Genomic DNA, 14,726 nt, shown 5'->3' with positions numbered 1-14,726 from the left:
GCCTCTGACCTCATTGGCCCTTGGGCCTGTGTCCGGTAGGCCCATTCAGTAATCCATCAATGCTCAAAGCCTGTTGTACACAGTTACACACTGTTTTCAGATTGAAAGTGCCCCTGGTCTGATCAAGCAGCACCAGTCAGTCAATTACAATAAAACTACATCAGTGGTACTACACCGCATCGTTCTGGATTTTTTTACAAAGCACTCCTTTTCAGTTTCATTATCTGCTGCATGGCCTGAAGCCCACATGCTTTTAGTCTAATGATAACGTATCCTGGTACCTGTCATTGGGTGCATCTGATGTAATATCTTAAAGCAGTGATTGTAAGAAATGTGTCTTTAAATGAATCTGATTGTTTCATTTAAAGGATTTTTTAAGCCCTGGGGAGGTTAAATATTTAAAAAATACTATGGGTTTTTTTTCTTAAGGAGTAAAAACACTACTTTAATGTAGTGTAAAATATATGTTTGTTTTTTTACTTATCTTGTGAAAACTTTATGTATCTTAGATCCTTTGAGGGAGAACCTCTGCAGTAAATCTGTGGTCTGTGTATGTTTGTATCTATCCATATATGCATGTATGTATGTATGTATCTATCTATCTATCCCTCCACCCCTTTTCCTATAACATGTAACACACTGGTGGATAACGACAGAATAATGTAATGTCAGTAATACAAGAAGGCAAACATGATGTTTTTTTTATTGAAACAGTTTACTGATAAATGACAGATGGTTGTCATGAAACCTTCATGTTTAATCTCAAAAAATCATGGGCTAAAAAGTCATACATGGTACTTAACATTGAATAGCAAGAGAATCCATGCTTCAGAGCAGACACTCAATTCACAAAGAAATCAGGCAAAATGCCCTTTTGATTTCAATAAAAAATATTAAATCTTTTTTTCCCCCACTCTATCCATCTTTACATGGTACAGGTTTGTTCACTTGTTCACGGTTTAATAATATAAAAATGCTTAATACTGATTGTGAAACACTGGAATTAATTTACAAAACATAATAATAATTATTATAATATTAATAACAATAACAAACAATAATAACAATAACCATTAAATTTAAAAACAAAAAATTGAATGGAGGAAATCAGTCATAGCTGTTGCATCTTGGTCCACACAGCAAACAGCAAAGATTCGGGGGGGGGGAAATACCAAATGGCATTTACATCTACCTGACACACAGTTACACACAAACACAGTATCAGGTCGTTGAGTATTTCTCATTGCCATTTACAGTGTTATGGGCACAAAGACAAAACACTCTCTAAAGCATTCATGTGCCTCTGCAGGATCACACTCACTGACCAATCAAATATTTCTCACTGTCAGTCAAGCTTGGTGGACCACTAGTGGTCCTTGAAAAGTGCCCTCCTCCTCCAGCACACAGGATAGTAAATGATAGATAAAAGTATAGGACCGTTTGAAATGTCTCAGCATTTAGAGGAAGGGAAAAATCTTCCGGGTGACAGGAACTTGTATCCATTGCCAGCAGGTAGTCGGATCGAACGGGCACCAGGGCTACTGCTTGTGGAAATAGTAGGTGATGGGGCCATCTTTCTGGGGTTGGAGCAGTGGTGTCCATTGGAAGAGTTCTTGCTGCTCCTATCTAGTGATTGCAGCCCCAGCTCCCGCAGCTCCAGGCTGTCTTGAGGATCATTCGGGGAGCAACGGCGTGGAGAGAGGTTCAGAAGGCTCAATACATCCCTACTAGCAGAAGCAAGGGGTCCAGGAGCACCGTGGACGGCTCTGACAGGACCTAGATGTTGCTGTTGCTGGGCTGCAGCATTAGCCCAAAAGGTCTTCAGATTGTGGATAGCTTGAACTTTTTCATCAATGACCCCTCTTCTTAGCCGGTCCAAGTCTGGGACATCTGCCGATGTAGAGCAGGCAGAGCCTGTAGAGGAGTATGAAAGGGCAGGGGACGGAGCGCTACCAGCTGGAGACTGGTGACCAGAACTGGGAGACACATTACTCGGGGAACGAGAGATGTGGCCACTGTATGGGGAGCTTGGGTACTTTAATCTGAACTGTGCATGGCTGTCCTGAGTGGGTGAGGGATGGCTGCCCTCCTTTTGGGAAGACTCAGAGATTGCAGGACTGTTGTAGCCAGAGCTTATCTTCTGCAGTGAAGAGGAACGGGAGGGAGGTTTGGGTCTTGGGGAAGATTGAGCTCGGCCACTGGCACTGCTGTTAGGACGGCTGAATGCACTAGTTTCAGAAGAGCGGAAGGCGCTGCTCCGTGCTGAGGTTCCGACCGCTGACGCACCCTCTGGCCCAGCCCGCTGAAGACTACCCACAGCCCTTAGATGGCTCTGTGTCTCCTCCAGAATCTTCTGGGCCAACTCCTGAGGATCCAGAGGGGCCGTTTTTTCTTCCTGAGACTTGACAGTACTGTCCGTCTCGGTACTGGACTGGTCAGATTCACCTGTATCTGAGCTGCTCACCTTACCCACCTTCTGGAATGGTGAGTTTGGGCTGGGCACCAGGCATGTTTTAACAGGGGATGTTGGGGTGCTGACACTGCCCCTTGACGATACTGATACAGTGTAGCCTCTCCCTGCTCCTGTGCTGGACCCACCAACAACCCCCCTGCCTCCACGGTGGTGGCGCTGGCTGTGGCCTGGTGGCAGTGGCAGAGAGTCACAGTGGCTACCCAGAGGTTCGCTGCTGATAATGGAAAAACCTTCATATTCTTCATCCTCCCCCCGGGCTCCTGCTACTGCAGCAGCAGCTGCCCCATGGGGAGAGGAGCGACTGCGGGGGACATGATGGTGTTTGTGGATAGAGTAGTGTGCTGTGACCCCACTGCGCTGCCGATGACCAAGGAAATCACACTCTGTCTTGGAAACACAGCTCATGGAAGAGGCTACAGAGCTGAGACTATAGACCGAGATGGCATCTGATGCCTGACTGTCTAGGCAAGGAGGAGAGAATGGGAGGCTTGAGTATCCCATTGGCAGGGGGTTGGATACAGACTGGGCTGAAGCTAGAGACTCAAGGGAAGATGAGCTATCCAGGCTTAGACGCTTGGGCAGTTCTGTGGAGTCTGGACAAAGAGAAGTAGAGAAAAGGAAATGTGATACCTTGTAGAAAGGACTACTAGAATACGTGTTTTACTGTAGATGATTCCAATGGAAAGTCAAGTAACTGAAAATATCATGAAGAACATAAATGATACAATGAGCAAGAGCATCCCAGTGTACATACCAAACAGCGCCAATAGGGATTGGAGCGCAAAGTGCAAGGTGCGACGGTTGGCTAGCTTGCCTGTCTTCAGCACCACTTCTTCTTGGCCTACCTCACATAAGTCAAATCCTGCACACACACATAAGGACCACAGTTGTAACTCATACATTTGACAATGTGTCTGTCAGTCCACAGGGACACACGGATGCATGGTGGGTGGGAGGTTGGAAGCGACAGGAGTTGACTAACCTAGAGCAGCCAGAAATTCATGGCACCCTGGCAGTCTCCATAGCTGCACACTGATGGACACCTGGATTGGCAGGAGGGAGAAATCCTGTTCTTTCTCACCTGTCTGGAGTTGGACTAGAACCTGATGGAGCTGGAGAAGAAGAGGGAGAAGACATAGGCCTGGAGTGGTTAGATGAGTACAAGAATACACAAACCGGTGAATTCTACGGGAGATGTGGTTAATGGGTAAATTAATTTATGTGAGCAAACAAAATCTATTCTATCAGGAATTAAATCATCCAGTTACTTAGTTATATAGTTCCATGCTGTCAGTGAATATCACCTTAACTTCCCCAATATAATGGCAGACATCTTATTGTGGAACTACTGTACACATATTTTCTGGAGTAGGTATGAATCTGTATCTTCACATGTTGAGTACTCAGGGCAACAGAACATGTACAGGAAAGTAGAGCTGAAAGGGTGTCAGCTTTATGGGGGTTTACAAGAGGCCTGGGAGCACATTTGCCTGTTTTGTTTGAGGATTAAGTGGCTTGGGACAGAGACACCTTTGTCAACATGACGTAACTGTGCAGAATTTAGAAACATGCCTCATTTGCTCACTTTACATCATAGCTTTATCCCTTGTTACCAACCTGAAACATTCCTCTGACCTGTAATGACTCAAATCCCTTAATACTCAAAATCCCTAAAATCTGACTGCAGGAACAAGCAATTATGAACACAGTAAATATTTGCTAGGCTACACGTTATGCATGCAACTGCAAACAGCATGAAAATGACAAAACTGATCACTAAATTGCCATGCAGCTTTTATTCAAGAAGGTGTTTTTTTGGAAAGGTTAGCAGGACAGAAAGTGGAGAGTGGAGGAAAAGGGTAGAATGGGATGGAGTGCAGGTAGGTGAAGGCACACTTACCATTGCCACCATATTTTTAACAGCCTTCAGACCGCAGGTTAGGCGCAGGGGAGAGAGAATAGGCTTTTAATTGCATGCACAAAGGCCATTCACAAAGGGTACAAGGGTTCAGGTCAACAAGGATAACAGCAACGAGTAACAGATGTGTTTAATAGTTTGATGCAATCAGCATACAAAGATTAGGTTGAACTTTCTTGTCATTCACTTTGAGCATGTGATAGCCACATGTTACACATCAAGAGGGATTAATTCTTTGGTGTCACAGGGTTGTGTGCAGGAGAATAAGACTCATATTGTAGTTAAGACTTTGGACTTGAAGGACTACTAGTTAGGCTTCTACATTGTATGTAATGCAGATTAAGCTGCAGCTTGAGTTGCCAATGCGTTAGCTTGTATCCGGTCCTGACGTAAATAAGTTATGCAATCATATATCCCTGATATTGTCTCCTAGCAAGAACCTCATGGTACAGGTGTGTTAAAGTTTCAGAGGAAGTGAGAGGGATCGCCTCAATAGCTCTTAACACTGAATATCAGCAATTATGTTTGCCGTTTGAGCCAAAGACCAATTTCTATCTGGTGCGTTAGATTTAAAAATCCAGCAGCATTTGCTCAGAGCTGCAGGGGCCTACCCGATTGATGAGCTGCTCTCCTGCCTCTGAAGCTGTGATGAGTTTGCACAAAGCCTGGAGAGCTGGCGGCGGCAGACCTGAGGGAGGGGATCAAAGGAAGTTCCTCATTATTCATACACAAGACACCGTCTTTATACTGCTAACTAAGAAGCGCTGTGACCAAAAAGGTGATCTGTGGAGTGATATGGAATATTATAACTGATTATAGGACTGGCTATGGTATATGTGGATAACAGCATTTAAAAAATTATATAAAATACAAAATCACCAACTCATTTAAACACTGGACAGATTCTGAATCGTATTAACTGTGTAGAGCTTGTCTAAGGTGCATACCCAGTAGTGATTGTAAAGTAGTGCTGCACTGCTGGAGCCGGTCTCCTGGATCAGCAGTGGGAAAGAAGACTGCGGCAGGCATACCGGTGCCCACAGAGTCAAGGCGGAAGCCTACAGCTGTCAATAGGGCCTGCCAACCAGGGACACCCCCCACCTTGTTCTCCACACTTTGCTGGGATGTATACATGGAGTTACGCTGGCCGTTCTGTATCCTCTGAAGAGACTTCTCCACCTGCAAGTACCAGGGAAGTGCAGCGTCAGTATTTTTGTGTGTCTTTGGTTGTGACATTTTGTGGGTGTCTGTCCATATCTCACCAGGTGGAGTAAAACTCTCAGAGCATCCCTCGCTCGATCTGGATACTGTAGAATCTCTGCCAAAGCTTGGCCAATGAGGGACGATGGGCTGTTAAGCTTCACATCATTTCCAATTAGCATATATCCTGGACAAAAAAAAACACAATATGGAGCTCCGTTACAAGGTCGTCTTTTTTATTATGGGAATGTAGAATGAACACATGACTGAATAACATCTCTAACCTGCCCAGTTGGAGGGGTGCGAGTACTGCTTGCTGCTCTGGACAGTCTTCATAGCATCTGCCAGTGCTGCACTAGCCTTGGTCCCGTTAAGCAGGGCAGTGTAGAAGGCATGGACAAAAACTTTGGAGGCTGCGACAGGAACAGGCCACAAGGACACAAGAGCACACTGAGCCCCAGCAGCCAGGAAGGCCCTGGTTAATCCAACAACACCGTCTGCTGTCACTTTGCTGCTGGACTCCTGGTACGACCTGAAGCCAAAATGACACACCAGGGTATGCTTAGAAAGCTGTAACATTTAACAGCATTAGATCCAAGCATTATTTACTTTTATTATCTTGAATTCATTAGAATTTCTTTCTCAGTAGTGTGCTGTATATAATGCTTTTAAATGTCTGTAAACCAATCTTCAATTCACAGCTACAGTGTGACTAATTTAATTGTTTGAGAAATTAAGTAGCTTAATTACTGCAATATATCTTTGGGAAAAAAATTAAGCACCACGACCAAAATCAACATAAAGGCCACTATTATTTAAATAGTGTTTTCTTTAACCAGCCAACCTACCCCAGCACCACCAGCTTGACAGGCAACCTCAGGTCCAATATATCTGCAGCTGTGAGCAGGAACTCCTGCAGGGGCGGACTGTCACATATGCTCTCCACATCACTGCTGTCATCCTGCATGTGGAGGGACTCTGGGATGGTGTAGCCGCTGCCAATGGAGCCCTTCCTGCCTCGACCACTGCTGCCTCTCCTCCCCCCTGCACCTCTCCCCACTGTTCCAACTCCCACGCTAGTGCTTGCCCCACCCGGCCCGCTCTCAAGGTTTGGGGTGAGCACCAGAGCGGCCAATTTCCAGGAAATGTGGGTGGCAAAGTGTGCACACTCAGCCTGCGTGAGGGCACTCATCACCCGTTCCTTGGTAGCAGCAGAGCCGGCCAGGGGCTGGCAGCCCAGCAGCTCAGCCACCATTAGAGCCTCCTCCTCTGCAGAGGGCATGGGTCCCCACAGCCAGCGGTCCATCACAGGTGAGGGCAGTCTAGGGTTCCCAACCACTGCTGCCATTGAGACGCCACCACATGGAGCTGGACCAGGGCGTCGGGAATGAGCCTAGGAGCACAACAACCAATTTGAAATTTAACCTCTTAAATGTAAGGACAGTAGCTCAGTAAGTTGTTAAAAATGACTTTATACTATCCCCCAAAAGTTACATTTGTGGCAAAACAATTATTTTTCATTCATCTGAATGAGAAGGTCAACCTTTGCACTGGATCCAAGGCCATGGATGGAAGGAACGGCGATGAGGCTAAAGCGCTCATATAAGTATTCATTAGAAGAGCTTCCTTTCAGCAGGGCGAAGGGGATGAGGTACAGCTCTCCCTCCAGCACCATCACCAGTTGTCTGTGTCTGCCAACTGGCCCACTGGAGTGCATCAAGCCCTGTCAGACAAAAGGATTAGTATAAAATGACTCATAATTTCATTTTCTTTTATGCTCTTCTCTCTACCACACAACTAAATCAATAGGCAGGCAATGACCCGTAGAGGTAAGACTCACCCCCTCCATAGGTGCAATGAGCAAATCATAAAGTGCCCGGAGTGGAGGCTTCCCGAGATTACTGGAGCGACGAGGCAGTGAAGAGTTACCATCTTTGGCAGGTGACATGGTGTTACTGAACAGGCTGGTCATACTCTGGCAACTCCTGTACGAACACAACACAAAATAATGTTGTTCATTTTCTTCCTCGCAGTTAAAACTATATACCATAAAACTATAGCTGATCCTTAAGGTCAACAAAGTAATGTGTAAAAATGTAAGTGTCCAATAAAGAAAACTTAGTCTGTGATAAAACTATACAACTTTAAAAATGATGTATAAATCCTGCTTGTAAACAATGGTCTCATTTATCAAACTGACCTTTAACATCAAACCGCCCTGCTGCAATATTTGCATATATGTTGAGAACATTGCTGACGAACTCCTTGTCTAACCTACTGCATAGTGTCAGATTCACAGTTCTTGCAAGATGCAACTTGGCCACTGTAGTCCTCTGAGTTTGCGTGTGGTAGCAGTACAAAGCTGCAGCAGAAGAGAGTGATCTAACACTCTCAATCATAAAGGCCTCTGTTTTTTTTGTTTTTTTACATGCTCACTATCAGAGCTAAATCACACTGCGTAAAAGGCAGATAAAGCTGTACCGGATCTTAACTGTGATGACAAAAAGCAATACAAGCGATATATGATGTCCACATGTAAAGCTCCACTAGATGGCAGTAATGCACTGTGGCCGTCTAATGCTTACAGATACATCAAATAGAGATCATCTTGCCAGAATTACCAGCGGAGGAGGCGCAGAGCAGGGCTCATCCCATCTTTACAGGGATCTTCTCTGCATACAATCAAAAGTCAGAGCTTCCACTTGATGAATGATTATGAGTGTCTTCAATACACTGCCAATGAGTATTTTGCAGTACTGACAATACGGTAACAGCCCTGTGCGTCTGAAGCATGTCTGCGGAGTGATGAAGGTGACAGCTCCCTGCTCAGACAGAGACACACGACATACTGAGAACTGTGCTAATGGTGGCCGTGGGGTTAAAACCCATTGGCACTGTAGGCACACAGGGCCGAGCTTTATGGTTCGCACTTGTCACAACTCTCCATCTGTTCCACCAGCCAGAGTTTCCTCCAGGCTCCAGCCAACAGACATCTATCCTGCCCTTCTGGAAGCCCCTGGCCACTGGCTTCCCTCCAGCCTCCCAACACTCTGTCTCTCTCCCAGGCCTTGGCATGAGCCTCCATGGGAAAGCAAACAATAGTCTGTTATCCTGACAGGAAGAATGAAAGAGGAGGTAAAGGGAAGCCAAGAGAAGGTTGAGTGTCAAGTGTAGAGGAAAACAGCGAGAAGAAAAGACTAAGTGCGTTGATGCCGAAGGTGACGATTGCATTCAGTGGCTGCCTATTTTGGGCTGTAGTTGAAAGACATGTCTTGCCTCAGTGTGATCTGAGAGGTGATACAAAGATAGACAAGGTAGCCTCTTTTACACACACAAGCCTTTTTACACTGACCTAATTTCTAGCTGCAATATGGATTATTGCTTAAGCGAGTGGCCACTGAGCTCTGCCATTCTGACAACTTCATCAAGCTCCTCAAACAATCTCATTATGCTATCATTGTGCATAAAAACGTATTCAATTAAATGCTGGGGGGATTAGACACGAGAAGACTTTCATTAACACCTTCCCATAGTAATCCTTCCAAGCTCCCTGTTGAAGATTAGATCTCCGTGTTAATATAGGGCAATCAATGTTAATACCAAATGAAGATATCACATCAGGAAGCACTGATCTTTTAATGTGAGTTTTGTTCTTGTAGCTATTTTGATTCAAATGTCATTCAATTAGAGTTTATTACGTTTCTTTCCCTTTTTCTTAATTATGAGTAACTGTGGAAATACTGAGGTATTCAAACCACTAATAGCCTAATTCTTAACATGTTCGGGAAAATGATCAAAGAGAGCCCTTGAAGAACATACATACATTACAGTATATTGTCTGACATCAAACCCCAGGATGGATGACTTCAAATGACAATGAGGTTTTCGTCATTTTCTCTTGCTTAAACATTGTGATAGACGATAGGCTCCTAAGCACGAGGAGCTTTAGAATTCAGAGTTTTTTGAGGCCCAAAAGAATGAGCGGATTATTACCGGCAGCCCATTAAAGGGGCTTAATGAGCACCGAGACTCAATTAAAGCTGGAATTACCCCCTCATCAAAGAGCAGCTCAACTGTGGACGAGGACAGGGAAATATGACCCAGGCACAAACACACATATATATGCACACACACACATATATATATGCACACACATGCACACACGCTATTGGTATACGTTACCAATCAGCACTAAGCAAATTAATACTTTGCAAAGTTTTGCTAAATAATACTAGAGCCACACACTGAAATACCATCAATCTGCATAGCAAACACAGACAGGAAAAACATCTTAAAACCATATCGGTGTCCACACACACACACACACACACACACACACACACACACACACACACACACACACACACACACACACACACACACACACACACACACACACACACACACACACACAACCCCGTCAGAGTAGGCAGTTGATAAGGGGTTTTAGCAGTTTGGCTCTACTCAGTCTATCTAATAAGGAGGATTCACATGCTGCCTCTGTGCTGGCTAAACAATAGAGAAAAGACTCCTTTCACAGATGAGCCACAATACCCATGAATCTCCTAACCAGGGCAGATATTTTTAATCTTTTTTTTGTGGAAAAGTGGGTCTAAGAAGCGCCTGTTGATTAAGGCTGTCTCACAGTAAGAGTGTAAGAACGTTCAGGTGATTTGCAAAAATCTCCCACCTGTTGAACAGGTTGTTTCTGGACACCATGCGCAGGAAGCCTGTTGGATCAGTGACGGAGTTAAGCTTGTTGTTGAGCTCCTCAAATTGTTGGTCCAACAAATCTCCTGCCTCGCTCTCTGTCTCACTGCTAGAACATCCTCTGAAAGAGAGAGAGAGAAAGAGATAGATGGAGTGAGAGACGTGCACAGACAGCCGCTGAAATGTTGGCAAGAAAAAGGCACTTCAGCAAAGTAGACAATACACAGACTTACATTGTTTCTCTGCGGATAAGTCAACTACACACACGCCTGATCTGCCCGAAAACACACGCTGTTCAACCCACACACACTTGGCCTAATTTCCCAGGCTTGGTCCAACCGCCTTAAAGTTAAATCCTTTCATTATAATGCTGGTGATTCTGATCCAGTCAGTGGGGAGTCAAGCACCCCCAACCCACATTCACTACTTTACCACCACTCTCCCCCAATCTCTTCTCTGATGCCCGTATATCATGTAACTCTTATGTCAGCTTCTTGATCTTGGGGCAGTTGAGTTTGTGCTTGCACCATGGGAACTCTTATCATCTTATGCTCCCACCACCACCACCACCACCACCACTTATTGTGTCTCATTTGAGATTTGTTCTCCCCTGGGTGTACAAACTGACAGATGTGTAAGAAATGTTGGATGCAGGATCAATGCAGTTTAAAAGAAAGACGATAGCAGAAAAAAAAACATTTGTTAATACTGTGCATAGATTTCTACTGTCACAAAGGCTGCAGCTTCCCCCTCTATATGATTCTTTCTTCCACACACATATGCTCTCCTCCATTCTTCTCCATCCCATTCATTTTCTCTCTTCGCTCATTTCAGAGTGCTGCCTCCCTTTTTCTCTCCCCTCTGGAGAATGAATGGGCTGGTAAGTGGTGCCATATTGTGCCCATCCAGGCGCAGTGGCGTGTGTGCAGCTTCCCATTGGAGTAGTAAATGAGCTGGTAATGGGGCAAGAGGGCCATGCTGCTAGGGTGGTGGAGGCTGGCACTGGGTAGACCAGCTGGGCACGATGGATCAAACCCCAACTAGAGAAATGTTGCTAACGTTAAATGCGATGTAACACACTGATGTCAATGGGTGATTTTAGCGGTCAATATATCTTGCCACATTTTCCATCTCCTCCTGCAGGGCCCCTCAGGCTTCATTCCCTGTTCTAATGTTTAACCGCCAGCTTTTGCTTCTTTGAATTTTACTTTATTGATTTTACCACAGCATCTTAACCTTCTTCCAATTCTTCCTTATACCCAGGAAACTGTTTGTTTGGTGGGTTCAATAGTCTGGCTATCCAAAGAGCCATTATACCGTCTCATTTATTCCCACTGTGGAGAGAGCATAGTACTTTAGGAAGGTAGTGGAAGCCTGTCATCACAGGGTGCAATGGGGCAGAATAACACTCTTTAACACACAGACACCCTTTCTGAATGTTAAAATAACCCTTCAGCAGCAATCTCTTCAGATGAAATTGTCAGTGAAAGTTTTGTTTTTACACTTGCTTCTGATGATTTATAATTGCTTTGCAAAGAACATTTGTTAATCAAACAGCATGATCCGTGCTGCGTTTCCGTCATTATTGTGGCGATAAAATTTATGTGGGTGTGTTTTCTTCTTTGTCTGCTCAGGAAAAAGCAAAAAACAAGTTGGGTACAGACTAGGGGGCTCCTGGGTTATACTGAATATACAGTATATATATACGGTATAAACTGTATATATAAAGATAAGTTAAAAGCAACAGGTGTGTACAACCCATTCTTGCAATTAATCCTTAATGAGTGTTGATGTTGATAATATATTGATGTTATGATACGGCTACCAGGCTAACAAACAGACAAAAGAGTGTTCATTATACTGTGAAAGATGTAAACATCTCACCTGCTGTAATAAGATTCTACTCCCAGAGCCTCGCGGGCACTGGCAATGTGCTGCTCCAGTGAGGAGCCGCTGACCATCCCACCGCCACCTCCCTCCTGGAAGTCTGACCCTCCGTCTGATACGCCCTCGCCCAGGTATACCTCATGAAACTTCAGGATGCCTATGGAGAGAGAAGGGAGGGCAACCATGTTCATTAGGTGAAAAGTTTAATAAGTTTTTGAAATAAATCTTTCTCTAACACGCTAGCATTACTCGCTCAGGACAGGAGGGAATATTGGATGGTCTCAACTGAAAGCCATGAGTGAGGCCACGTGCAGTAGTGCATCTGTTAAGCAAAATGAATAAAACAAATACTGTTCAATAAAAGATAAGAGTAGGCTGCCTGCGCCATCTGCTGCCCGCCATGATAGCTCAGCTGAGTTTTGAGCAGGAATGTCAGAGCGGGGCGGGGAAGAGCACACTGGGAGATGGAGTTCATGCTATGTGTGTATGCGTGCGAGTCTGTGGGTGTGTCAGTCCTTTATGAGTGGATGCGCATGTATGTTTTGTTTAAAAGGCATTTGAATGGACAGTATAGGTGATTTAGGTCTATAAAACGTGACAGAATTAACACTAATGAAATCATTAGGACCTTAGTGGCCCGTTTTATTGACTGCAGACTCTTTAGAGCAGGCCATGTTTGTGTGCCAGCTGGATGCCAGGGAATGCCAGGAAGTGACAGACAGGCGATTAGTGAGCAAGCGGCTCCCTCTTAGCCTGGGGTAATATTCAGCACTTTGAAGATCTCCACTGGTCCCTGTAGTGTTCCTCCCCTCCGTATGACTAGCGCTGGGGGGGTCAAGTTCATCTTGTTGCCTGGGAGCTGGATTTGATCAAATGTTCGGGCTTGGTGGCGTGGGACACGGGTCACTGCTCTCATTTCCTCTCTTTACAGCAGAGAGCAGAAGAGAGCCAAGGAAATGCTAACAGCATGGCAGCAACGGGAGTCATGTGACATGCACTGTAGTTCACCCGCAGCTTTCCCTATTCTCTTTGTGAAACTGGAATTTCACAAGTCAGATAAAAAGGAAGCTGCATCTTAATCCCTGCGCCTGAGTTGGTGTTACTCAGTGTGTCAAAAAAAAAAAAAGACAGAAATGGAGATGTACACAGAGAAGTGCAAAAGTACAGCAAGCAAACCGAAAGAAAAGCGAAGAAAACACAAAACAGAGACACGATGAAAAGAGAGAGATAAATTAGGTTTTGTCTTAGTGCAACAGCTAAGTGTTTTCCTGTTGGCATGTGCAAAGATGTTGTTTGGCTGTGTCACTTTCAATTAGCATGGTTCATTGGCAGACGCCTTCTGGGGTGAGAGGCAAAGCAGGGGGCAAATCCTAACAGCGGAGTGGCAGGTGGCACTGCCGCTTGGAGTTAAAGCTGGCCTTTTTACCCCTGCAGCTGAACACAAGCTACACCCTCCAGGCCTTTTATCTGCTTTGATTTGAACAAGCATGTGTGTGTGTTTATTTTTGGGCACATGCTTTCACCAGTGTAGTTATTCCAGTGTTAAACTATGTACAAGAAAGCTGCTTCAATACAGACAGAAGTGATCTTAGTTGTTTTTATCTGAGTAAAATAAGGACATCTGAAACCAATACACCGAATCTGATTGTTCACCTGATACCAGAGATAAAGTTTTAAAGGTCATATATACCCGTTGTACCTGATGCTCGTTTTTTCAGGTTCATTTTTGTATTTTGGGTTATTTGTACTACAACATGTTTACATGCTTTAATGTTCAAAAAACACTTTATTTTTCTCATACTGTCTGTCTGAATATACCTGTATTCACCCTCTGTTTTATCGCCTGTCTCTTTAAGACCCCTCCAGAAAAAGCCCAGTCTGGTTTGATTGATCAGTGTTTCTGGGTCCTCATGTATCCGTCATTGCAGCCATGGTGTGGTATCTATATATTATATACCTGTAGTTGTAACATCACAACTATATAGAAGTCATGTCGGCTCGTTTAAAGACACAGTTTCTGACTACGGGCTGTGTGAATTTCTCTGTGGATTTAATGTTTTGATACTTTCACAGTATTTATATAGCACCTGCTTTATAATAAAAAAAATATCACTCTATAATCACTTTTCACATTATGGGACCTTTATGGCAGACAACAATAACAAGAGGACAGACTTGATGCGATTTTAGCATCCAAATAAATACAATTTACAATCTGAGCAGTAGCTCAAGCAGAGAGTCAGTCCTTACCTGCTCCTGGAGCCAGCAGCCAGCTGTACAGATAACCTGCAGCCATGGAAAAATAAAGCACCAAGGCCCTTTGGCTGTTGACGGTGTCCAAGATGTGCTCCACTGTTACCGGGGTGTAGGGGTCTGAGTCCTGCTGGCCTGTCTGCCTCTCCACTAAGAGGTCAGCAAAGGCTCGTGTCCGACCCCGCTCTGCCACTGCCAGAGCCTCATCATGGTGGCCTGTGTGCATTCGGAGTTCAATGCTGATTAATAAGTTAATGCTAAAACATAACCTTTCAACAAATTGAT

The 14,726-nt window shown here is 44.6% G+C and overlaps 1 protein-coding gene across 1 annotated transcript in view; it reads right to left on the bottom strand.

Moving 5' to 3' along the window:
• Positions 1–832: 832 nt before the first annotated feature.
• LOC310946001 (tetratricopeptide repeat protein 28-like) overlaps positions 833–14,726 on the bottom strand; it is a gene marked incomplete at its 5' end in the record, with an annotated part of 172,383 nt that continues 158,489 nt past the window's right edge. The window contains 13 exons of the mRNA XM_083912269.1: positions 833–3,066; positions 3,228–3,335; positions 3,456–3,585; positions 5,003–5,079; positions 5,339–5,570; positions 5,654–5,778; positions 5,876–6,123; positions 6,440–6,984; positions 7,135–7,314; positions 7,432–7,576; positions 10,282–10,422; positions 12,186–12,345; positions 14,439–14,657. Of these exons, the coding sequence (XP_083768395.1) occupies positions 1,451–3,066; positions 3,228–3,335; positions 3,456–3,585; positions 5,003–5,079; positions 5,339–5,570; positions 5,654–5,778; positions 5,876–6,123; positions 6,440–6,984; positions 7,135–7,314; positions 7,432–7,576; positions 10,282–10,422; positions 12,186–12,345; positions 14,439–14,657 (3,926 nt within the window). The 3' untranslated portion in view covers positions 833–1,450. The remainder of the gene's footprint in view (positions 3,067–3,227; positions 3,336–3,455; positions 3,586–5,002; positions 5,080–5,338; positions 5,571–5,653; positions 5,779–5,875; positions 6,124–6,439; positions 6,985–7,134; positions 7,315–7,431; positions 7,577–10,281; positions 10,423–12,185; positions 12,346–14,438; positions 14,658–14,726) is intronic.

This window comes from Echiichthys vipera, assembly GCF_963691815.1.
Source record: "Echiichthys vipera genome assembly, chromosome: 4".
Classification (NCBI taxonomy): domain Eukaryota; kingdom Metazoa; phylum Chordata; class Actinopteri; order Perciformes; family Trachinidae; genus Echiichthys; species Echiichthys vipera.
This window is presented reverse-complemented; position numbering and strand designations above follow the sequence as displayed.